Source organism: Danio rerio, chromosome 8 (assembly GCF_052040795.2).
Source record: "Danio rerio strain M-AB ecotype USA chromosome 8, GRCz13ab, whole genome shotgun sequence".
NCBI classification, from domain to species: domain Eukaryota; kingdom Metazoa; phylum Chordata; class Actinopteri; order Cypriniformes; family Danionidae; genus Danio; species Danio rerio.
The window spans coordinates 4,039,781-4,060,284 of record NC_141028.1 but is presented as its reverse complement, the minus strand read 5'-3'; the positions used below and the strand labels follow the sequence as shown (position 1 = coordinate 4,060,284).

Sequence of the window (20,504 nt, the reverse complement as noted above, 5' to 3'; positions counted from 1 at the left end):
ATATTCCTATCATTCTAACAAATTAATAAACTTAGCATTACAATAAAGTATTCTGTGTAACTGTAACTTTATAATAAATAATTCTGTGTAACTTTATAATAAATAATTCTGTGTAACTTTCTAATAAATAATTCTGTGTAACTTTATAACAAATAATTCTATGTAACTTTATAATAAATAATTTTGTGTAACTTTATTATAAATAATTCTGTGTAACTTGATAATAAATTAATCCATTTAGCATTAAAATAAATGATTCTATAAAATGTTATAATAAATTTATAAATATAGCATTCTAATAAATTATTCTCTTCCGAATTCTAATAAATAATTCAATTTATCTTTATTAATTGATCAATTTAGAATTCTAAATGATTCTATGCAGTGTTATAATAAATTATTCCATTTAGAATTCTAATAATTTATTTTATATAATGTTATAATAAATTATTACATTTTGAATTCTAATAAATAATTCTGTGTAATATTCTAATAAATTATTCCATTCAGAATTCTAATTAAAAATTCAATTTAGCATTCTAATAAATTATTCTATATAAAAGTTATAATAAATTATTCCATTTGGCATTTTAATTAATTATTCTATATAATGTTATAATAAATATAACATTTATTATTCTAATACACTATTATGTGTAACTTTATAATACATAATTCGGTGTAACTTTATAATAAATTATTTTATTCAGAATTCTATTAAATTATTCCATTCAGAATTCTAATAAATAATTATATGTAACATTATAATAAATTATTCCATTTGGCATTCTAATAAATAATTCTGTAACATTATAATAAATAATCCATTTCAAATTGTAATAAATTATTTTATGTAACATTTAAATAAATTATTCCATTTAACATTGTAGTAAATTATACCATTAAGTACTGTAATAAATTATTCTATGCAGCATTCGAATCAATAATTGCATGTAATATTCTAATAATTTATTCCGCCTAACATTCTAAAATGTTATTCCATGTAGCATTCTAAGAAGTGATTCCCATTTAGCATTACAATACATTTAAAAAATTCCAATCTTCCAATCTAAATTAAGCATTAGAGAACAAGCTACTAGCTGAACTTACTAGCTGAAAGATGAGAAGAGTAATTAAACAACAAATACACACACACATAAAAAAAAACGTAATATACAGATGCATCTTTATATTCTATGTAGTGATTTTGAACATTAATTTAGTCTTTTCTGTTGATTCATATTAATGATGTTAAAATATTTATTCAACTTTTACTTGATTGTTTTTTTTTTTTTTTTTAAAAAGCTATTTTAATGTTATTTGACGCACATATTAAGGCTCTCCTTTAAAGCACAAGAACATGCAAGAGAAAAAAACATTCCTCAGTTTGGTATACTACCTAGAGCACATTAATGAGTGGCGCCAGGTCAGGCCACGAGCTTGAATGCTCTTTTATGTGTTCAGTTATAAGCGTTGCTTATGTAAGACAAGCGTCACATGCCTGAAGACAGCAGTCAAATGACCACAGCATCATAATGAGCCTGTAAATCCTGTGACACGCCAGAGAAATGAGTTTATACTGTAACACAGAGGTGAGGCCGAGCACAAAAACGCAGTAAACATTCATGTTTTGTTGACTGTAGAGAATTCATTTAATGTATGACTCCAAATACAGCTTGTAAAGATCTTGTCACATGACTATTGAAAGTGTTCACATGATGTCACATTATCAGGAGATCGCCTCCCACCACATTCAAATCGCATGTATGAAAGCATTTTGGATTCTCTGTAAAATATATTGATGACAGAAGAAGTTGTGTCGACACCTAAAGGCTTTCTTAGGTTAGTAAAGGTGTTTTCTGTCACTACTTGTTAAACAAACACAATTTTATTACTATTTGAGATATCAAATTTCTAAAGCGAGTAACATTCGCGCTTGTTGTTCTTGCGTAAATCCACCAGAGGCCGCTGTTGACTGACTGACTGACCGACCGACCAATATCCCCACCCACCTCTTTCCTAAACCCAACCAATAGTGTTTAAAAAAGCACTGAATGACCAGCGCCCATCCGTTGTAAAAGGCAGGAAAAAGAAAAGCCCTCTCCTGATTTTTACCACGTTTTTCAGATTTTACCACATTCTCACTCTGTTATTGACTTCTTTATTTTATTTTTTTGGCTTCTGTTTTAGTCTTGCGCGCTCTAAAACCGGACTCAAACTCAATTGTCATGGTCAACTCCTCTCTGCATCTCAAGTCCGCCAACATAAATGGCAAGCTACTGGACAAACTGGTCACAGCGGGAAAGCCATCCATAGGGAGGTAAGCAGTCAGCTGGTAAGCGCGAAAGGGAACGAAGTCATACCACCCCATAGCAGTCTTTTAAAGACTAAATGCAGCCATATGTACTTCTGGCTACATAATTTGCGATCTCCAGAAATGTACATAGGGCTACGCTTTCAGAAAGAGCCTGTGTTGTGTTTAACCTGCATTGATGAATACAGTGTAAAGCTACACAATTAATCATTCAAAGATCGGGATCTCAGTTTAAACATCCACACAACCTAAAGAATCGTGATGTTTATTAATCCTTCGATGTGTGTTACCAAATTATTAAACTTATAATTAAAAGCTAAAATTTGATTTAAAAGTTAAAACCAAAATTCTGGCAGTTTGCTATTGTTTGTATAATAAATGAAAAACAAATTGTATTTGTCTCTTTTTGCTGATACAAAAAATGGTTAAAATGGTATATATACAGTAAATACGCTACCTGACAAGAGTATTGTCGTGGATCTCAGTTGTAAGAGCAACAAATAATAACTTGACTCCAAGTTGATCATTTGTAAAAGTGTCAGAAGGTGGATTTCTCTGATGATTCATTTATTGAGCTGAATCCTAATCATCAATAATACTGCAGAAGACCTACTAGAACCCACATGGAGCCAAGAATCTCACGGAAATCAGTTAAGTTTGGTGAAAGAGACCTCATGGTTTGGGTTTACATTCAGTTTGGGGGCGTGTGAGAGATCTGCAGAGTGGCAACATCAACAGCCTGAGGTATCAAGACATTTGTGCTGCCCATTACATTACAAACCACAGGAGAGGGACAATTCTCCAGCAGGATAGCGCTCCTCATACTTCAGCATCCACATCAACTTTCCTGTACGCAAACAAGGACAAGGTGCTCCAGGATTGGCCAGCCCAGTCACCAGAAATGAACATTATTGAGCATGTCTGGGGTAAGATGAAGGAGGCGGCATTGAAGATGAATCTAAAGAGTCTTGATGAACTCTGGGAGTCCTGCAGGAACACTTTCTGTGTCATTCCAGATGACTTTATTAATCAGTGATTTGAGTCATGTCAGAGATGTATGGATGCAGTCCTCCAAGCTCATGATGGAGTCAGACACTATATTCATTCTGTCTCCACTGCAGCATGACTTTATATTCTATACTCAACATTATTTCTGTTTAGGGACAAGACTTTTGTCTAAGCAAAGTCAGACCTTACTGTCCTAATGAAATCATTCAAAATCAAGGCATGATCATATTTTATTTTGGTAAAATAAGTGTAATCTAGAGCAGTGGTTCTCAAAGTGGGGGTCGGGAGTTGCTTGGTGATTTACAAAACTCAAATTAATTTGATCAAACTATTAGAATTAACATATTTTATTCATAACCCAACGAAGATAGTTAATAGTTACATTAAAGAAACAACAACCACAACATACAAAAAAAATCCGTCAGCCCTTAATTTTTTCTTTTCTTTTAGACTTCGACCCCTGAGGTGTTTAGATTAACCACACAGCAATAGCGTCAGCTGCAACAGATTGATTTTACAGGGCCAGGTTAAATTTCTGACAACCTTCATGGCACAATACTTTGAAATAAGATATTTGAGGTTAATATTAACTTAAATAATTATGTTTTTTTGACTGTTGCATTTTTGTGTTGTCAATATGCACATGCTTATATAAGCCTATAGTTGTGTGTGCAAAAATGCATAACTACAAAAATGCATAGCTACCTTCGAGACAAATGGGGATCCTGAGTCACTGACATTGTTATTTTGGGGGTCATGAGCTGAAAAGTTTGGGAACCCCTGATCTAGAGGCCTTTGCCTTTCATATAAGCCACTTCTGATACCAAATGAGAAACTAGAAGTCAAGTTATTATTTGTTCTTCCTAAAACTTATATATGTGTACATGATAGAAATGGGGTATATGCCAAAGCATGCTAATAGGACTTTTAATTTGCCAGTAACCTGGGTTAAGCGCTTCCGGCGAATTGAATGCCAATGCAAAATCCGGTGCGTTTAAGGCCTGTTTTCTTTAAAAATCAGCAATCTCCACTAGCTGAGTGATATCCGATTTAAAGTGGGTCTCAGATTGTACAAGAAGCACTGCATTAAATTACATTTCCCCCGCCATATCTTTATAATATGAGCATTTATTTTACCCCAGTGTATTCAATGGAGCTTCTGCGTTAGCCTGCCGATTCTGACGGGCCCGTGCGAGTAAACGGCTTTTTGTCTCGTTTTACGCTTGAGCAACTAAATAAATGCTAAAGTTTATTTAACTGAATGTATGTTAATGACATTACAACATCGATGCTGTATAAGGAACCGTATAAAATGGAAAAAAGTTCACAATAACAGGTCACCGGAAGTGTATCAGCATGGGAACAGCACTAGCTCGGCATATACCCTATTATATACAAATTTAAATATCTGAAGCAGTTTTGGATAGCTTGTTTCTATATATGTGTGCATCACATAGACACAATAAATATACTACATATAATATACACACATATATTATGTCAAAGCAGACATATATTTTGGATGTGATTAATCTTTGACCAAGTCAAAAGTTTTTATTTTATTCACTCTATTAATAGATCTTTGAGAGCTGATGAATGAATGGTAAATTACACAATCTTGGTTCTATATATAAACGTACAGAAAGGAAAGATGTGGACGCTTTCACTCACCTTTGAATATGCTTTTCCTCCTTTCAGTTCCTGTAATGAAAACAGGAAGAGTGAGGTTCAGTGACGGACTCACGAAACGCCATCAGTGTTCATCCTGACACACCTAAAGACCACTCTTCATCAACAACAGTCCAGAATCACAACATACAGAGAACAGCCTCACATCTGATTTCACTTCAGCTATTAACGTGCTGCAGGTTTTAACTTTACCTTTAAGAACAGGACATACGGGTTTTGGAAAAATGTTATAAGTGAAGTTTTGTAAAGTAGCTGCCCTTCAATGTAAACAATCTGCATTGTCAGTACATGATAAATCAGTACATGATCAATAAAGCTGTTGTAGCTCTGAATCGCCTTAAAGAGTCATTATATTTTCAAATCTTTGCCTTCTTTTGATCATGTTATACATGTGTGTGTGTGTGTGTGTGTGTGTGTGTGTGTGTGTATGTGTATATATATATATATATATATATATATATATATATATATATATATATATATATTTATATATATATATATATATATATATATATATATATATATATATATATATATATTTATATATATATATATATATATATATATATATATATATATATATATATATTAGGGGTGTCACGATTTCGATTTTTAATCGAAATTGATCGAAATTTATGCTCAATTTCGATTATTGAATCAAAAAATAAAATCGTCAATGCTGCCACGCCCCCATGTCACGTCAGCTTGGCTTGCCAAGCGGGAAAAAAACAGGCTTGTTGAAGTGCTTGTTAAACTGCAGAAGCAAGAGACCCGTCAGAACTTAAACCCTCTCCTCTTTCAATGAAGTTGCCTGTGTGTAATCATTTTGGATTACCAGTGAGTTATGTTGACAACGTTCGTGTTGTCGACAAAATAAAACACAGTTTTGCAAGCTCTGCTATGTACGTATTACGTACGGATCGTCCGATACACAACACCGGCATTGCGATCCTCTGCCCGCCCCCGTTGCAAATCCGCTCGCGAAAAGTACACACTCAGGCCCTGTTTACACTGTCTTTGTTTTTAAATGGCATTTTAGAACGACAACGATTTGACATCCACAGTGGCGTGTAGCATTTCTGAGCAGCCCTCCTTCCTCTGTAAATGCACATCATGTGACCACAGACGCACACAGACGCACTCACAGCCATGCGCTCGAGACAGCAGGTCCAGGCAGTCAGAGGACTGCTTCAATCTTTCACTCACTTGTACTTAGTCATTTTAGCGAACACCTCAGATACTGTTGGCTGGTTCCTGTTGGTTGTGCGTCTTTTTTACCGACGCCATTATAACGACACAGATCACTGCCTATTCACAAGTCCCGCAGAAAAAGTGATTGACAGGTGGTAATTATGTGTGTATCTTGCCTTTATTCATTTACTGTATGATTTGTTTATGGGTAAAACAAAGACCATGCAGGTCAGGTAGTTTAAACGGTAGGCTACAAATAATTAATTGGTCATTAATTAATTAATTATTCATAATCGAAAATCGAATCGAATCGTGCCTTTAGAATCGAAAATGTAATCGAATCGAGGATTTGGAGGATCGTGACACCCTTAATATATATATATATATATATATATATATATATATATATATATATATATATATATGGATTTGTAGTTCTTTAGCGGACTGCGTTTACTAACGATTTGCTGCCGCTAGATCGCTGGTGATCATACCGATTAGGGTAACTAGGCAAGTCATTGTATAAAAGTAGTTTGTTCTGTAGACAAATCGGGGGGAAAAAAATCACTTAAGGGGGCTAATAATATTGACCTTTAAATGGTTTTACAAGAAATTAAAAACTACTTTTATTATCGCCAAAATAAAACAAATAAGACTTTCTCCTGAAGACAAAATATTATAGGAAATGCTGTGGAAAAAATGACTTGCTCTGTTAAACATCATTTCGGAAAATGTTTAAAAAAAAAACAGGAGGGCCAATAATTCTGACTTCATCTATATATATTTAGCCAACATTAGTTTAACTCGAACACTGCAACCTCAACTCTGCCCTCAGACTGATCCTGATCTCACCTTTCTGACAGAGACGCGGCACATGCAGGGGTCCAGAACACCCGTGTTTGAGTTGGCGCTCATCTTGCACACAAAGGAGAACCTCTTCCTCCAGCGAACACAGTTCTGGTGGACTTCTTCCCTGCGGGCGAGAGAACAGAGAGTCAGAGCTGTTGTTTCAGACACATGCGGATCCAGACTCAACACCGCTGATGTGCTGATGTTGGTTGCCAGCTGCTGTTTCCTGCTGTGGGTTTGTTTGTAATGGCTGCTCGTGGACTGAAGAGTTCACCACTGGAGATCATCCACAGCTTCAAAGAATAGAAACCAGGATCAAATAAAACCACACGCTCTTCAACTAAAGCCAACGCCGTTTATTTCAATATAAGAGCCATTCTTGAGTGTTTATTTGTAATGTGAAGGAAACACTGCAACAAAATCATCTTCTTATTCAGTATCGGTGTATTGTACAGTATAAATGTCTAAACATTGTGAAATCAACATTCATTACTTGAGAAGCAAAATGAAACGGGATATTATGTATTTGTTTTAAAGAATTTAATTTATTAATAAGCTAAATTAAATGTTTTATTTATGAAACAAATAAATAAAGGGAAAAAATCAGTCAGTGGGGTATGAAAAATTTATATAAAATATATCTTATATATTTTTTAAATATTATATCTTATATCTTAATTGAAAATAATAATATTGTTTCTTGACAATTTTGAGCCCGATGTCCGACATTGTTTCTTGTTTAATGCATTTAATGTTATTTATTTATTTATTTATTTATTTTTTTTTTTCAGAAAACAAGACTATTTTACTTCTCAAGTAGATTGAGAATATAATATATTAGTATTATTTATAATACTAATATATTTATAATATATTTATATTATTAATATAGGATATTAATAAAATAAAATATGAAAAATGTCCAAAATAAAGTATATTCAAATTACATTACATATGATTCATTTTTTTAACTAGGAATCAACAAAATGATCGCCTTGTTCAGTATTAGTCAATTGTACAGTAAATGTCTAAACAATGTAAAATCAAGATTCATTACGTTGGAAAGAAAATTATACAGATATTACTGTTTTTTTTTAAATAAATAAATTCCTTAATAAGCTCAATTAAATCTGTTTATGCATAAAATATATAAATAAATAAATAAAATCAGCCAGTAGGGTAGATTTTTTTTATTCTTATTTATTTATAATATAGTGTTATTTTTCCTTTGAATTAACAGTTGAGCCCAATGGCAGACATATTTTTGTTTTAAGCATTTAATTTTGACCTTTTTTCTTAGAAAACAAGATAGAGAATACTGTCATTATTGTAGAATGTTATTGATCAGATATTTATATAAAATATGAAAAATGCCAACATTTTTAGTAATTATCTAGAATAAACTGCAACAAAATAGTATATGGTATATTATATAGTATCAGTTTATTTTACAGTATAAAATAATAAACACTGTAAAATCAAGATTCATTACTTGGGAAGCAAAGTGATACGGGATATTACATATTTAAAAAAATAAATACATTTATTAATATGCTCAATTAATTAATTTATATATTTATTTATTCATCCATGTTTATGGATAAACAAACGTTTAATTGAGCTTATTAATAAATATGTTTATGCATAAACATGAATGAATGAATAAATAAATAAATTAATTAATTACTTGAGATTATTAATAAATATGTTTACGTATAAACATGAATGAATAAATAAATTAATTAATAAATTAATAAATAAATTAATAAATAATTTAATTATAAGTAATTAATTAATTAATTACTTGAGCTTATTAATAAATATATTTATGCATAAACATGAATGAATAAATAAATAAATATAGAAATTAATTAATTGAGCTTTAAATGTATTAATACATTTATTAATAAGCTCAATTAAACATTTATGTTTATGCATGAAAATAAATAAATAAATAAATAAATAACCAGTAGGGTAAGAAAAATAATGGTATTTTTCCTTTGAATTAAAAATATTTTGAGCCCAATAGCAGACATATTTTCTTGTTTTATGCATTTAATTAGACCAATTATTTATTTATTATAATTATTTCAGAAAACAAGACTATTTTGCTTTTTAGGTAGATTGAGAATAATGTTAATAATGTAGACTGTTAATCTTTATATATATTGAAACAGTAAAATCATATTAAATTACAGAAAAAACGTTGTGTTTTTTGGCCAAGTAAAAGCCTTAAGTTTCAGTATTTCACTAAAACTATTTAAATGCATGTGAAATCAAAAGTTCTTGCTTTGTTTTTGCAAAACAAAAAACAAAAAAAAGTATTAATAATCAATTAAACTCATAAAATGAATCAAAATTCTGTTCTACACAAACATTTAAACTGCACATAAGGCTGTTTTTTATACAAACCTTATAACAACACATATATTGCATTATTTAAATATGACATTATTTGCTTCTAATCTTGTATTTTGCTTTGAAAATACACAAAAAACAAATATCTTCAGAACCACTTGCAAAACCCTGCAGGACCTGCAAAATATGAAAGATGTAAATTCATAAAAAGGAATTAGAATGTGATGAATCAGCACTGGCATCCTCATCGTATCTGTACATATGAAAAAATGTAAATATTAAGGATATATATAGGATATAATAAGAGTAGATATAGGATGTAAATAAAAAGGATTAAAATATTACAAAACATATTATTTTCTAGCCTACATAAATATGAAAAACCACTGCTTTTATGTCTTCTTTATCTCGGGAGGCTTTTTCCGTTCATTCATAACAATTTGCTTTTGTATAATGGTATTATTATTAGCAATATTATTTATTATATCCATATTTATATTTGTTCTATTAAAAACAAGCTAAGATTTGCCCACCTGTCAGGATTTAGACCATATGGGGCACAGCATGTGTTTTAGGATATAACTCAGGTTTTTGAGCACACTTCGTTATAATTGTTCATTTATTCGTTTGCTGGAAATTAGAACTGAATTTAGAAATAGTTTTGAAACGAATATTTGCACTTAACAAACAAAAGTATTTATTTATAGACTGATTGATGTCTGTGCGTAAAGGTTTCCCTATTCAAGAGCGAAAGTGAAAGTGATCCATTATCTCTCATTCTCACGCAGTAGATGCTCTGTTTAACTGTTTTCTGTTAAAAAACTGTTAACTGTTTTCTAGTGAAATGCTAATTTTTTCCACTTAGACTTACTTTGCGTCCTGTAAATAGCGAATGCGCTCTTGGCGCGACGCAGCTGACTCTTAAAGCGAATGGGAGATGAGACTCTAATTGGTTTATTCTCAAAACACACCTATAACTCATTAAGAAAATAAACTCAACCCTTTTAGAACATGCACCGTGGCGCAAGGCAGATTTCCCGTCCTTAAATTAGCAAAAACGCGTCCTGACATGACCTGAAAGCATTTGCGCCCTGCTTTTTGCGCTCTGCGCATGGACCGTCAAAATAGAGCCCTATATGTCACCTAATGGCACATTATACACCGATACAACCATCAGACATTCGTGAAGAATACCATAGTGGTGCACAGGCCTGGGCCTGGTGGTTGTTGCTATGATATGATATGAGAAAAATTATTTTTCATGAGTTATGCTTTTATTTATTTACTGATATTAAAATTAAAATCTTATTTAGAAAAAAATTTAGTCCGGTGCAAACAATTAGTCATTAAAACATTATGAATGAGTGAAAACCTCTCCATGTATTCTGACTCTGAGTGGTGGTTGTCATTTTCCCCTCTCATCTTGACTTTGTCCATTAGTGTTTGTTTTCAGCTCTGAGTTCACCTTTGTGTTGTCGCTCCAGCCAATAGAAATACAGTAGCTACTGTATTTAGTAAATATAGTAAAGCCCCATCTGATCAAATTTAGATAATGAACTGATGCATAAAATGAATATAATTCATCAAGCATTTGCGATATACTGCATATACTATTACCACGATAAAGATAATTTTCTGAAATATTGTGCTGCCCTAGTCCTCACATCAACTTCAATACAAATTTCTGCCTCAGACTGGGTTGTTTCTGAGCCCAGTCCCCTTCCATACACAGCTTCATTGTGTGCGATAGAAATAGAAATGCAAATCAAACATCACAGTTCCACTTATTTTGGCCCAAAAACCATTTGACTACTAGTTCCTACTAATACTTACAGCTGCAAAACAGACTGCTAAAAAACATCTACATTCACAAACACAACTTCTTATTTACTACACAAACACACAAGCATCAAGTCAAAACACACACACATACACACACACACACACAAACTCCTGGCTGTCTTTGAGAATGTAAAGAGAGCCATGAACAAACAGTACTGAATATTCATGAGCTTCAGACCATCTGCTATGCAAATACATCTAATAATACGACGGAGGAAATAAACTCTTGGTTTCTTGTAAACTGCAGGGTTTAAGCTGACGTTAAATTAGAATAGCAAAAATTACATTAATGATTACAGTAAGAAATCATCTAGCAACCACACAGGATGCCTAAGGGTTCCTGCAGGTTTCATCAAGTCGAATTTAAGACTTTAAGACCTTTTAAAGACTACCATAAATGAAATGTCAGATCTTTACAGGACTAAACATTAATAAACATTCTAAGAGAAAAGGAAAATATTTTTACCTGCCTCAAATGAAGTTATTTCTTAGTCACACGGTAGAGCTGCACGATTCTGGCTAAAATGGGAATCGCGATTTTTTGCTTAAAATAAAGATCACAATTTTCTCACGATTCTGTAGATGTAAAATAAAGGTATGGTAAAATCAAACATATGGCACAATCTCGATAATATCATGTGGTCTACCGGTTTTTATAAATAATTCTATGCTACTTATAATAATTATGATGTTGAATTATTATGTTTGAGATATATGCTTGCAATCTGTCATAAAAAATCAGACATTTGCCATTATCAGATTATATTCAACAATATATAGGCTAGAGTAGTTATACTGACACTGTAAACATTTATTTTCATGCACAACTGTGGGTTCGCTAAGAAAGAAAAAACATATCAGATGCTTGTCATAATCATAACTCTAAAATGCGATATGATCAATTAAATGAAGTGCACACTTTCGGTTTCATTTTGACTGCTAAGTGCTTGTTCATACTTCGCGCGCGGCTCCCAAACGATCACTTTGTGCCACAAACTGAATATTATTTACAACTGTATTACCCGTTACTCACAACATATGCAGGTTCTGTTCACTAAAGTAGACGCGCACGCATCTATCATTAAGTAGAGCGCGCTGGCGCCCTCTCTGTGATAACGTGTGATCACAACGTCACATGTGATTTCCTGGCTGCGAAAACATCATAATATGAAGACAAAAATGACATTTTTAGGTGAATTATACCTTATAAATACAGTATGTGACTCATTCAACATCATTTAGAGGTGTCAGTGTCACTAAGCAATGTATGTGAAACAATAAACAGCCGCCTTTTCTTCTCTCCTGAACTTGAAAATATGATTGGCAGAATCGTAGAAATGCTGGATTAAGATCGTCTAAAGGGTCGAATCGAGATCGCGATCTTTTAACGATTATTTGTGCAGCTCTATCACACGGTCTAAATAATGTATCAAAACAAGCAAACTGTATTGTTATACATGCAGTTTTTTTCAACATAATAAAAAATAGACACGTTTTTAAAACTATACTAGATTAACTTTAGCACCCCAGTTTGTCCAGGTCAGTTTCCCCAACATAAATTTAATGTGAACCTTTAAACAAATCCTAATCATATTAACATTTATTTCACATTTACAGAATCGTGAGAAAGTATCGTGATCTTATTTTTAAGCAAAAAAAATCCCGATTCGCATTTTTGCCAAAATAGTGCAGCCCTACTGCGAACATCCTGTGCCTTAGCAACCGCATAGCGATGCATTAAAACCACAGGGAAACCTCTTTAAGACCAGGATTTAGTGGATTTGTTTGCAGCTGCACAAAAATCAACCTGCTGAATGATATGAAAACATTATATCATCATGAACCTGGTCAAAGTAAACACGCATCACAGCTTCAGGACAGAACCACAGCAGATCTCCATCTAGGAAAACATTCAGAGTGCTGTAATGTGGCTTATCGCCAGTGACAGCATCTGTTCCCAATCCTTCACACACACACACACACACACACACACTTCATACCCCACTGAGGAGTGGCATTAGTGTGTGACTCAGGTTCATGTTCTCAGACTAAACTGCACACGTTTGCTTACAGTTACACATTTATATAAATAAGGGCACAACATAAACTCATTTGACACAGATGATTCCAAACCATAACACCGTGTCCTTTTGTGTTCATATCCTTTCCCTGTTAAAAGGGGTTTTTGTCCGAACCATTCTATGATGGCGATGTGTGAAATGACTATTGTAGAAATGCTTTCCATTTCCGTGACGTCTCAGCAGAACAACAGCATATACTATGATAAAGATCACCTCAGGTACTGATTATGGGTTTTATTCAGTGGTAAATGCTACCAGTGTGAGTTTAAATACATTTTACGTGAAATTTATTGCCATACTACTGAAAGCAGCAGTACATAGTTCACCTTAGATCTTGAAATAAAATAACTAGCAGACGGTTTGAAACTGAATGTCAGAAGTGTGACCCAGTGCAAAGCAACAACAGAAGTTACTTAGTAGCCTGTTTAAGGGTGTCACGATTTCGATTTTAGATCGAAATTTATGCTCAATTTCGATTATCGAATCAAAAAATAGAATAGTCTATTCTGCCCGCCCCATTGTCAAGTCAGCTTGGCTTGCCAAGCCGGAAAAAATCCATGCTTGTTGAAGTGCTTGTTAAACTGCAGACGCAGGAGACCCGTCGTCAGAGCTTAAACCCTCTCCTCTTTTAATGAAGTCGCCGGTGTGGAAGTATTTTGGATTTCCAGTGAGTTATGTTGACAACTATGGAGGGTAAACCCTGCCAATTTTAAATAAATCAAATAAAGATTGGAAATGAAAATCAAGTTGAATTGTGTCACTATTATAGCGTGAAAATTGTGTTTGCATTTTATTTTTCAGTTTGGCTTTTTATTTTAATATTGGCACTCTTGACGTGGAATTGCAGTGAAAACGAAATGTTAAATTGGCAACTTCATTTTAATGATCAATTTGACAGGGACGATGTGTTGTCAAAGTGAAAATGAAAATGAAAATTAAATTATTTCATTTCGTTTTCAATTTTGGCAGATATTTTGCGAACAGTGTTTTAAAATGAAATTGTTAATCTGATTTTCATTTTCATTTCCAATCTTTATTTGATTTATTTAAAATTGGCAGGATTTACCTTCCATAGACAACGCTGGTGTTGTCGACCAAAAAACACCGTTTGCAAGCTCTGCTATGTACGTATTAGGGTTGGGCTGATAGACGATGGGTGCGTCGCGATCCTCCGCCCCGCCCCCGTTGCAAATCCGCTCGCGAAAAATACACACTCAGGCTCTGTTTACACTAATGGGTCTTTGTTTTTAAATGGCATTTTAGAATGACAACGATCCACATCCAAACTGGCGTGTAGCATTTCTAAAAAGCCCTCCTTCCTCACTACCGCTGAAAACGCACATCACGTGACCACACACACTCGTTCACACACACACAGACGCACACACAGTTATGCGCTCGAGACAGCGGGTCCAGGCAGTCAGCAGGTCAGTAAACTGCTTCCATCTTTTACTTTCACACTTGTACTTAGTCATTTTAACGAACACTTCAGATACTGTTGGCTGGTTCCTGTTGGTTGTGCGTCTTTTTTACCGACGCCATTATAACGACACACATCACTGCCTATTCACGAGTCCTGCAGAAAAAGTGATTGACAGGTGGCAATTATGTGTGTAACTTACCTTTATTCATGTAGGTCACGTAGTTTAAACGGTACGCTACAAATAATTAATTCGTTATTAATTAATTACTTATTCATAATTGAAAATCGAATCGAACAGTGACTTTAGAGGATTGTGACACCCTTAAGCCTGTTAATAATGTTAAATATCTTTAATATGTTCTCATTAGAGTATACAACCCTTTACCATTTCATTGGGAATGCAGTGGCTGGTATATAAATGTTTCTGTCATGAGGTTTTGGTGCAGACAGACAAATACTTGTCGTGTCGCATGTTGTTAGGACATGGTGTAACACTGCACCTCTGTGGCATTTTAATACAGGGTTTTTCCTGCTTAGGGAATTACGAGGTGGCCACCTCCACCTTTTGACAAAAATCCACCAGGCAGTCATGACTATACCGACAAACCGGATGTGATGCTAATGCACTGCTCAAGTATGTAATTACATTTAATCTTCGCTTTTTTTTTAAATAAGACAAAGATTTACTTGATAGCATTACAAAAGTAATGCAAAATGTGTTCAAGAAGCAAAAATGTCATGATCGGGACACCACCTCCCCTCATTTTTTTGCTAGGAAAAACTCTGTAATAGCACAGAAACAACAGGTTAAGTTACACTTGTCAAAAGTGCCACGGACTGATTACATTTTTAAACATTGCTTACACATTCATCATTATATTTCTGGTCAGTCGTTTCTTTACTTTTAATTATTTTATTCAAGAAAGCATTAAGTTAAAAGTAATATTTTGTGACATGAATGACCTGGTTACAAAATATTTCTCTTTTATATTAAATTAACATATTAAATTAACTTTCTGCTCATAAACGAATCAAAGTCTCATTTTCCACAAAATTATGAAGCAGTTCCTAACACTGCTGTTTTTAACATTGGTAATATTCAGACATCATCAAATCAGCATATTAAATTGATTTCCTAAGATTCATGTGACAATGAAAACTGGAGTAATGACGCTGAAAATTCAGCTTAACATCAAAGATATAAATTACAATTACAATATATTCAAATAGAAAACAGCTCTTTTTAATTTAGAAATTGTATTTTTATTATTTTTAAAGATTTATTTTTGGCCTTTTTGCCTTTATTAGATAGGACAGAAATTAAACAGGAAGCAAAGTGAGAGGTAGGGGTCGAGAAATGCCTCGAGCCTTGATTCAAACTCGGGACGCCCTGAAGTGCTTCAGCACAATATGTCAGCGTGCTAACCACTAGGCTATTATTAACAATTTAAAAATAAACGTAGAAATATAAATGTACTGATCAAAGAAATATATCCTTTTTTCATGGGCTTGGCCATAAATCGAAAAGTATTTGAAATAGACATTCATAACCTAAAAATCGTTCTAATTTTTCCAGGCCAATTTTTAAAGCTTTCCCTACTGCATGTGGGGTCAAGTGACCCCGCTCTGTTAAGAAGATTTATACTTCTGAGTGGAGTGCATGCATATGTGTGGTTGCATACCCGTGCACCTCTCAAAAAATGTAACTACGTGTCGTGACCATGCATAGTGCAAGCTTTGTGATTGGTCATAGGGCTGGGCAATATGGCAAATCTCAATAATTATTTTCCATATTAAAGGATAAGGATATATATTTCAATGTAAGTTGTAAACGCTTCCAAATTTAAAAGAGTACCCCAACATAACTGACGCCATTAAATTAAAGGGATCATTAAATAGCATAACATATTTTTGCTGATAAATTTTTGGCGGTAGAAAATTCGGTAAATCTTTGATATCAGCACACTTTTAGACTCTCATTGTTGTACATTTCTGCTGTGTGATTGGCTCCTAAATCAATACAGAATAAAAAGTCCAGAGCTTATCATTGTTATTGAAATCAATTTCATCGCAATTTGATATAATATAGTTTATCCGCCCAGCCCTAATCGGTCGGTTTGTGGCGGAGACTAGAGTTGGTAATATGTGAACATATTTACTAAGGCTCAATCCCAATTCTACCCATTAGCCCTTCCCCTTACCCTTCGTTTTGCGTCATGTCAAAGGGGTAGGGGTGTCCCAATTCTCTATAGCTTGAAGGCGTAGGGCTAAGGGTAAGGGGTGAGTAGCCTCTTGAACAAAGAAAAATTCCCAGCACAAGCGGCAATAGAGTTGAACCTGGAAGTAAGGAGGTACACAAATTAGTATTTTTGTAATTATTACGAATTTTTACAACAAACAAACACATGCTTTAATATATTCATAACTGTGTTCGTGTTTTACCGTCGAGCTATTTAAACAAAAAAGCTAAAAAAAAAAAAAAAAAAAACAAAGTTTCGCGATCGATAATCTATAATAACTCCTGTATAGCAGTCCCACAACAGTCTGACACTCGAATATTCTGTCAGAAAAGTCTAGTGGCTGTGAATGAGCTTTTTACAGTGTCTGCTATTGACCTTATTCTAAAATGCGGAAGTGCGCCTGTTTTCGCGATTGTCTTAGAACTTCCGATTCAGTCGCCTATGGGAGAAATGACTAGGAATAATAAACGGCAGAAAATGGCCAAACTACTTGATCAACAAACAAATGTTTGCATGACTACACAGACCAAGTAGCATAATATAATAAGAAAATATTAAATTGCAACATCAAGCAGCGTAAAGAGCAGTTGTTAACGTCAAAAAATGAATGGAAGTGAATGTGACCGGAAGTCGCGAGACAAAAAGATTCAAATGGCAGCGCCCACTCGACAGCTGAGAATAAGGTGAATAATGTTAAAGTTGTTTTCTTGTGTTTACAAAGATGAATATGGCCACTGTGTAAATGCGCAGTATACAGTAGTTACGATCTTATTGCCACATTAGATCGTTATGATAACATAATATATGCCTTCAGTGATTTCCTGAAGATAAATACCAAAAAAAGACAACTGAAATAACTACAGCAGTCGCGATCGTCTGATCTCATATAAAGCAAGATTTTGCGCTGATATATGATGGAGTGTGCAGGTGCTGTAGTGCTGTCCCAAATCTTAGGGTAAATTTTGAAGCCCTTCCCCTTAACCCTCGGTTGTAAGGAAGAAGGGAAAGGGGTAGTGGTACAAAAATTGAATTGGGATTGAGCCTAACATTACAGTGAACTATGATGGCAAATAAATACAATTTTAAAAATAATTAAATAATTAATGTAATCAAATTAAAATGTTCAATTGATTGAGATTTGAATTTTAGGTCAAAGATTTTTGGGAACCATACTTTTTTTTAATAAACCAGAATTGATAAATTTTACAAAAAAAATTTATTTTTTATCCAAAAGAGATTTTTTGAAAACTTACAGCCCCCAAACTTTTAAGACAACAAAATATAAGCAGTCAAATTTTAAACAGATCAGAAATTTTATACTTTACTTAACAATCATTTTAACCACTGGATATATAAACACACAAACACACACACAGCTTACAAAACTCTGAGTGTCCACAACAATATGTGCTTATTATTTCTGAAGCACCATTCAGACGTGTTCAGGGTCATCTGAAGGTTTCATATTGTAGGCTTCTTCTTCTTCCATTTCTTCTGTTCAAGCTCTTGTTGCTATCAGAGTCGGTGTGGTTAATTCTCCCCCCGACACATTCCTTCCCAGCATTCCAGAGACCGTGATGCTTTGTTTCATCACTGTAGCAACAACAGTCACCTTGTGTCCACAGAAACACTGACAGAAAAAAAGTTTCTGACACAAAACACGGTGTAAGAGAAAGGGAGGCTTGAGAAAGTGAGAAACCATTTAACAACATCCCCAAACCCTAGCAACTCCATAGCAACCCTAAGAATAGCATGGCAACCACATTGAAACTACTTGAACTATGGAACTTGGGCCACTTCTCTTCTCCATCTACACCACATCTTTAGGATCAGTCATCTAGAAACATGGATTTTCCTACCACTGCTATGCTGATGATACCCAGCTATGCCTCTCTTTTCACCCTGATGATCCCTCGGTTCCAGCTCGCATCTCAACCTGCCTGTCAGACATTTCACACTGGATGAAAGATCATCATCTTCAGCTTAACCTCACAAAAACGGAAATGCTTGAAGTTTCTGCTAACCCGACTCTACACCATAACTTTTCAATCCAGATGGATGGGGCAACCATTACTGCATCCAAAATGGTGAAAAGCCTTGGAGTAACGATTGATGACCAACTAAACTTCTCTGACCACATTTCTAGAACTGCTCGATCTTGCAGATTCGCACTCTGCAACATCAGAAAGGTCCGACCCTTCCTATCTGAACATGCAGCTCAGCTCCTTGTTTAAGCTCTTGTTCTCTCCAGACTGGACTATTGCAACTCTCTACTAGCCGGGCTTCCAGCTAACTCTATCAAACCTCTTCAGCTGCTTCAGAACGCAGCAGCACGAGTGGTCTTTAATGAACATAAAAAAGCACATGTCACTCCGCTACTCATCCGTTTGCACTGGCTGCCAGTTGCTGCTCGCATCAAATTCAAAGCTCTGATGTTTGCTTACAAAGCGACTTCTGGCTTTGCTCCTTCTTATCTGCTTTCACTTCAGCAGATTTATGTGCCTTCCAGAAACTTGCGTTCTGTGAATGAACGTCGCCTCGTGGTTCCATCGCAAAGCGGGAAGAAATCACTTTCCCGAACTCTCGCATTCAATCTGCCCAGTTGGTGGAATGAACTCCCTAACTGCATCAGAACGGCAGTCACTCGCTGTCTTCAAGAAATCACTAAAAACTCAACTATTTAGTCTCCACTTTCCTACCTAAACTGCAATTGCCTCTCTGGCCCCACCGCTAACTGTATTATAATAAAAAAAATAAAAAAAATTACTAATGTTTTGCTTCTTACACTTTAGATGCCTGGAACTTGCCTACAGCACTTATTCATTGCTGCTCTTTTAGTTGTGTAAATTGCTTCCTTGTCCTCATTTGTAAGTTCCTTTGGATAAAAGTGTCTGCTAAATGACTAAATGTAAATGTAAATGGCTGTGTTACATGACGATATATGTTATGGCGATACAAAATGAAAAACTGATAAAGAAAAAAAAAGTTTCTTACACAAAACACAATGAAAGAGAAAGGGAGGCTTGAAACAGTGAGAAATCACTTAACAACATTTCCAAACCCTAACAACTCCATAGCAACCCTAATAATAAGTATAGCTGGAAGCAGCAATTAAGGGGTCAAGAACTTCAGAGGCAGAATGAGCAAAGCAGTCCAGAGGCAGAATGAGCAAAGCAGTCCAGAGGCAGAATGAGCAAAGCAGTCCAGAGACAGAATGAGCAAAGCAGTCCAGAGGGTTGAGAAGTTATAAGCATAAGCCATTTTTGTATCTCCGGACCACTAGAGGGCAGCGGCCTAAACGCTGCAGGTAATATCAGACCATAGTTGTCATAACACACCAAGTTTGGTGTGGATATGTCCATGCTTTAGGGAGATATTGCCTCAAATCGATTTTCAAGCTCTACGATTTGTTGGCAAGTTAAACAAAAACAGTTCGTCTAATCAACCTTGAATTCTATAAGTTTTTGTCAGCATGGTCTGTAGAGCATGTCATTCAATTTTGTTGAAAA

General features: G+C 34.4%; 1 protein-coding gene across 1 annotated transcript in view; it reads right to left on the bottom strand.

The window, feature by feature from the left end:
• Nucleotides 1-20,504, bottom strand: part of eeig1a (estrogen-induced osteoclastogenesis regulator 1a) — a 97,024-nt gene that overhangs the window by 21,064 nt on the left and 55,456 nt on the right. Inside the window, exons 3-4 of the mRNA XM_087264158.1 lie at nt 7,055-7,175; nt 4,994-5,023 (exon numbers count right to left, since the gene is read on the bottom strand). Coding sequence (XP_087120284.1) covers nt 4,994-5,023; nt 7,055-7,175 — 151 coding nt within the window. The remainder of the gene's footprint in view (nt 1-4,993; nt 5,024-7,054; nt 7,176-20,504) is intronic.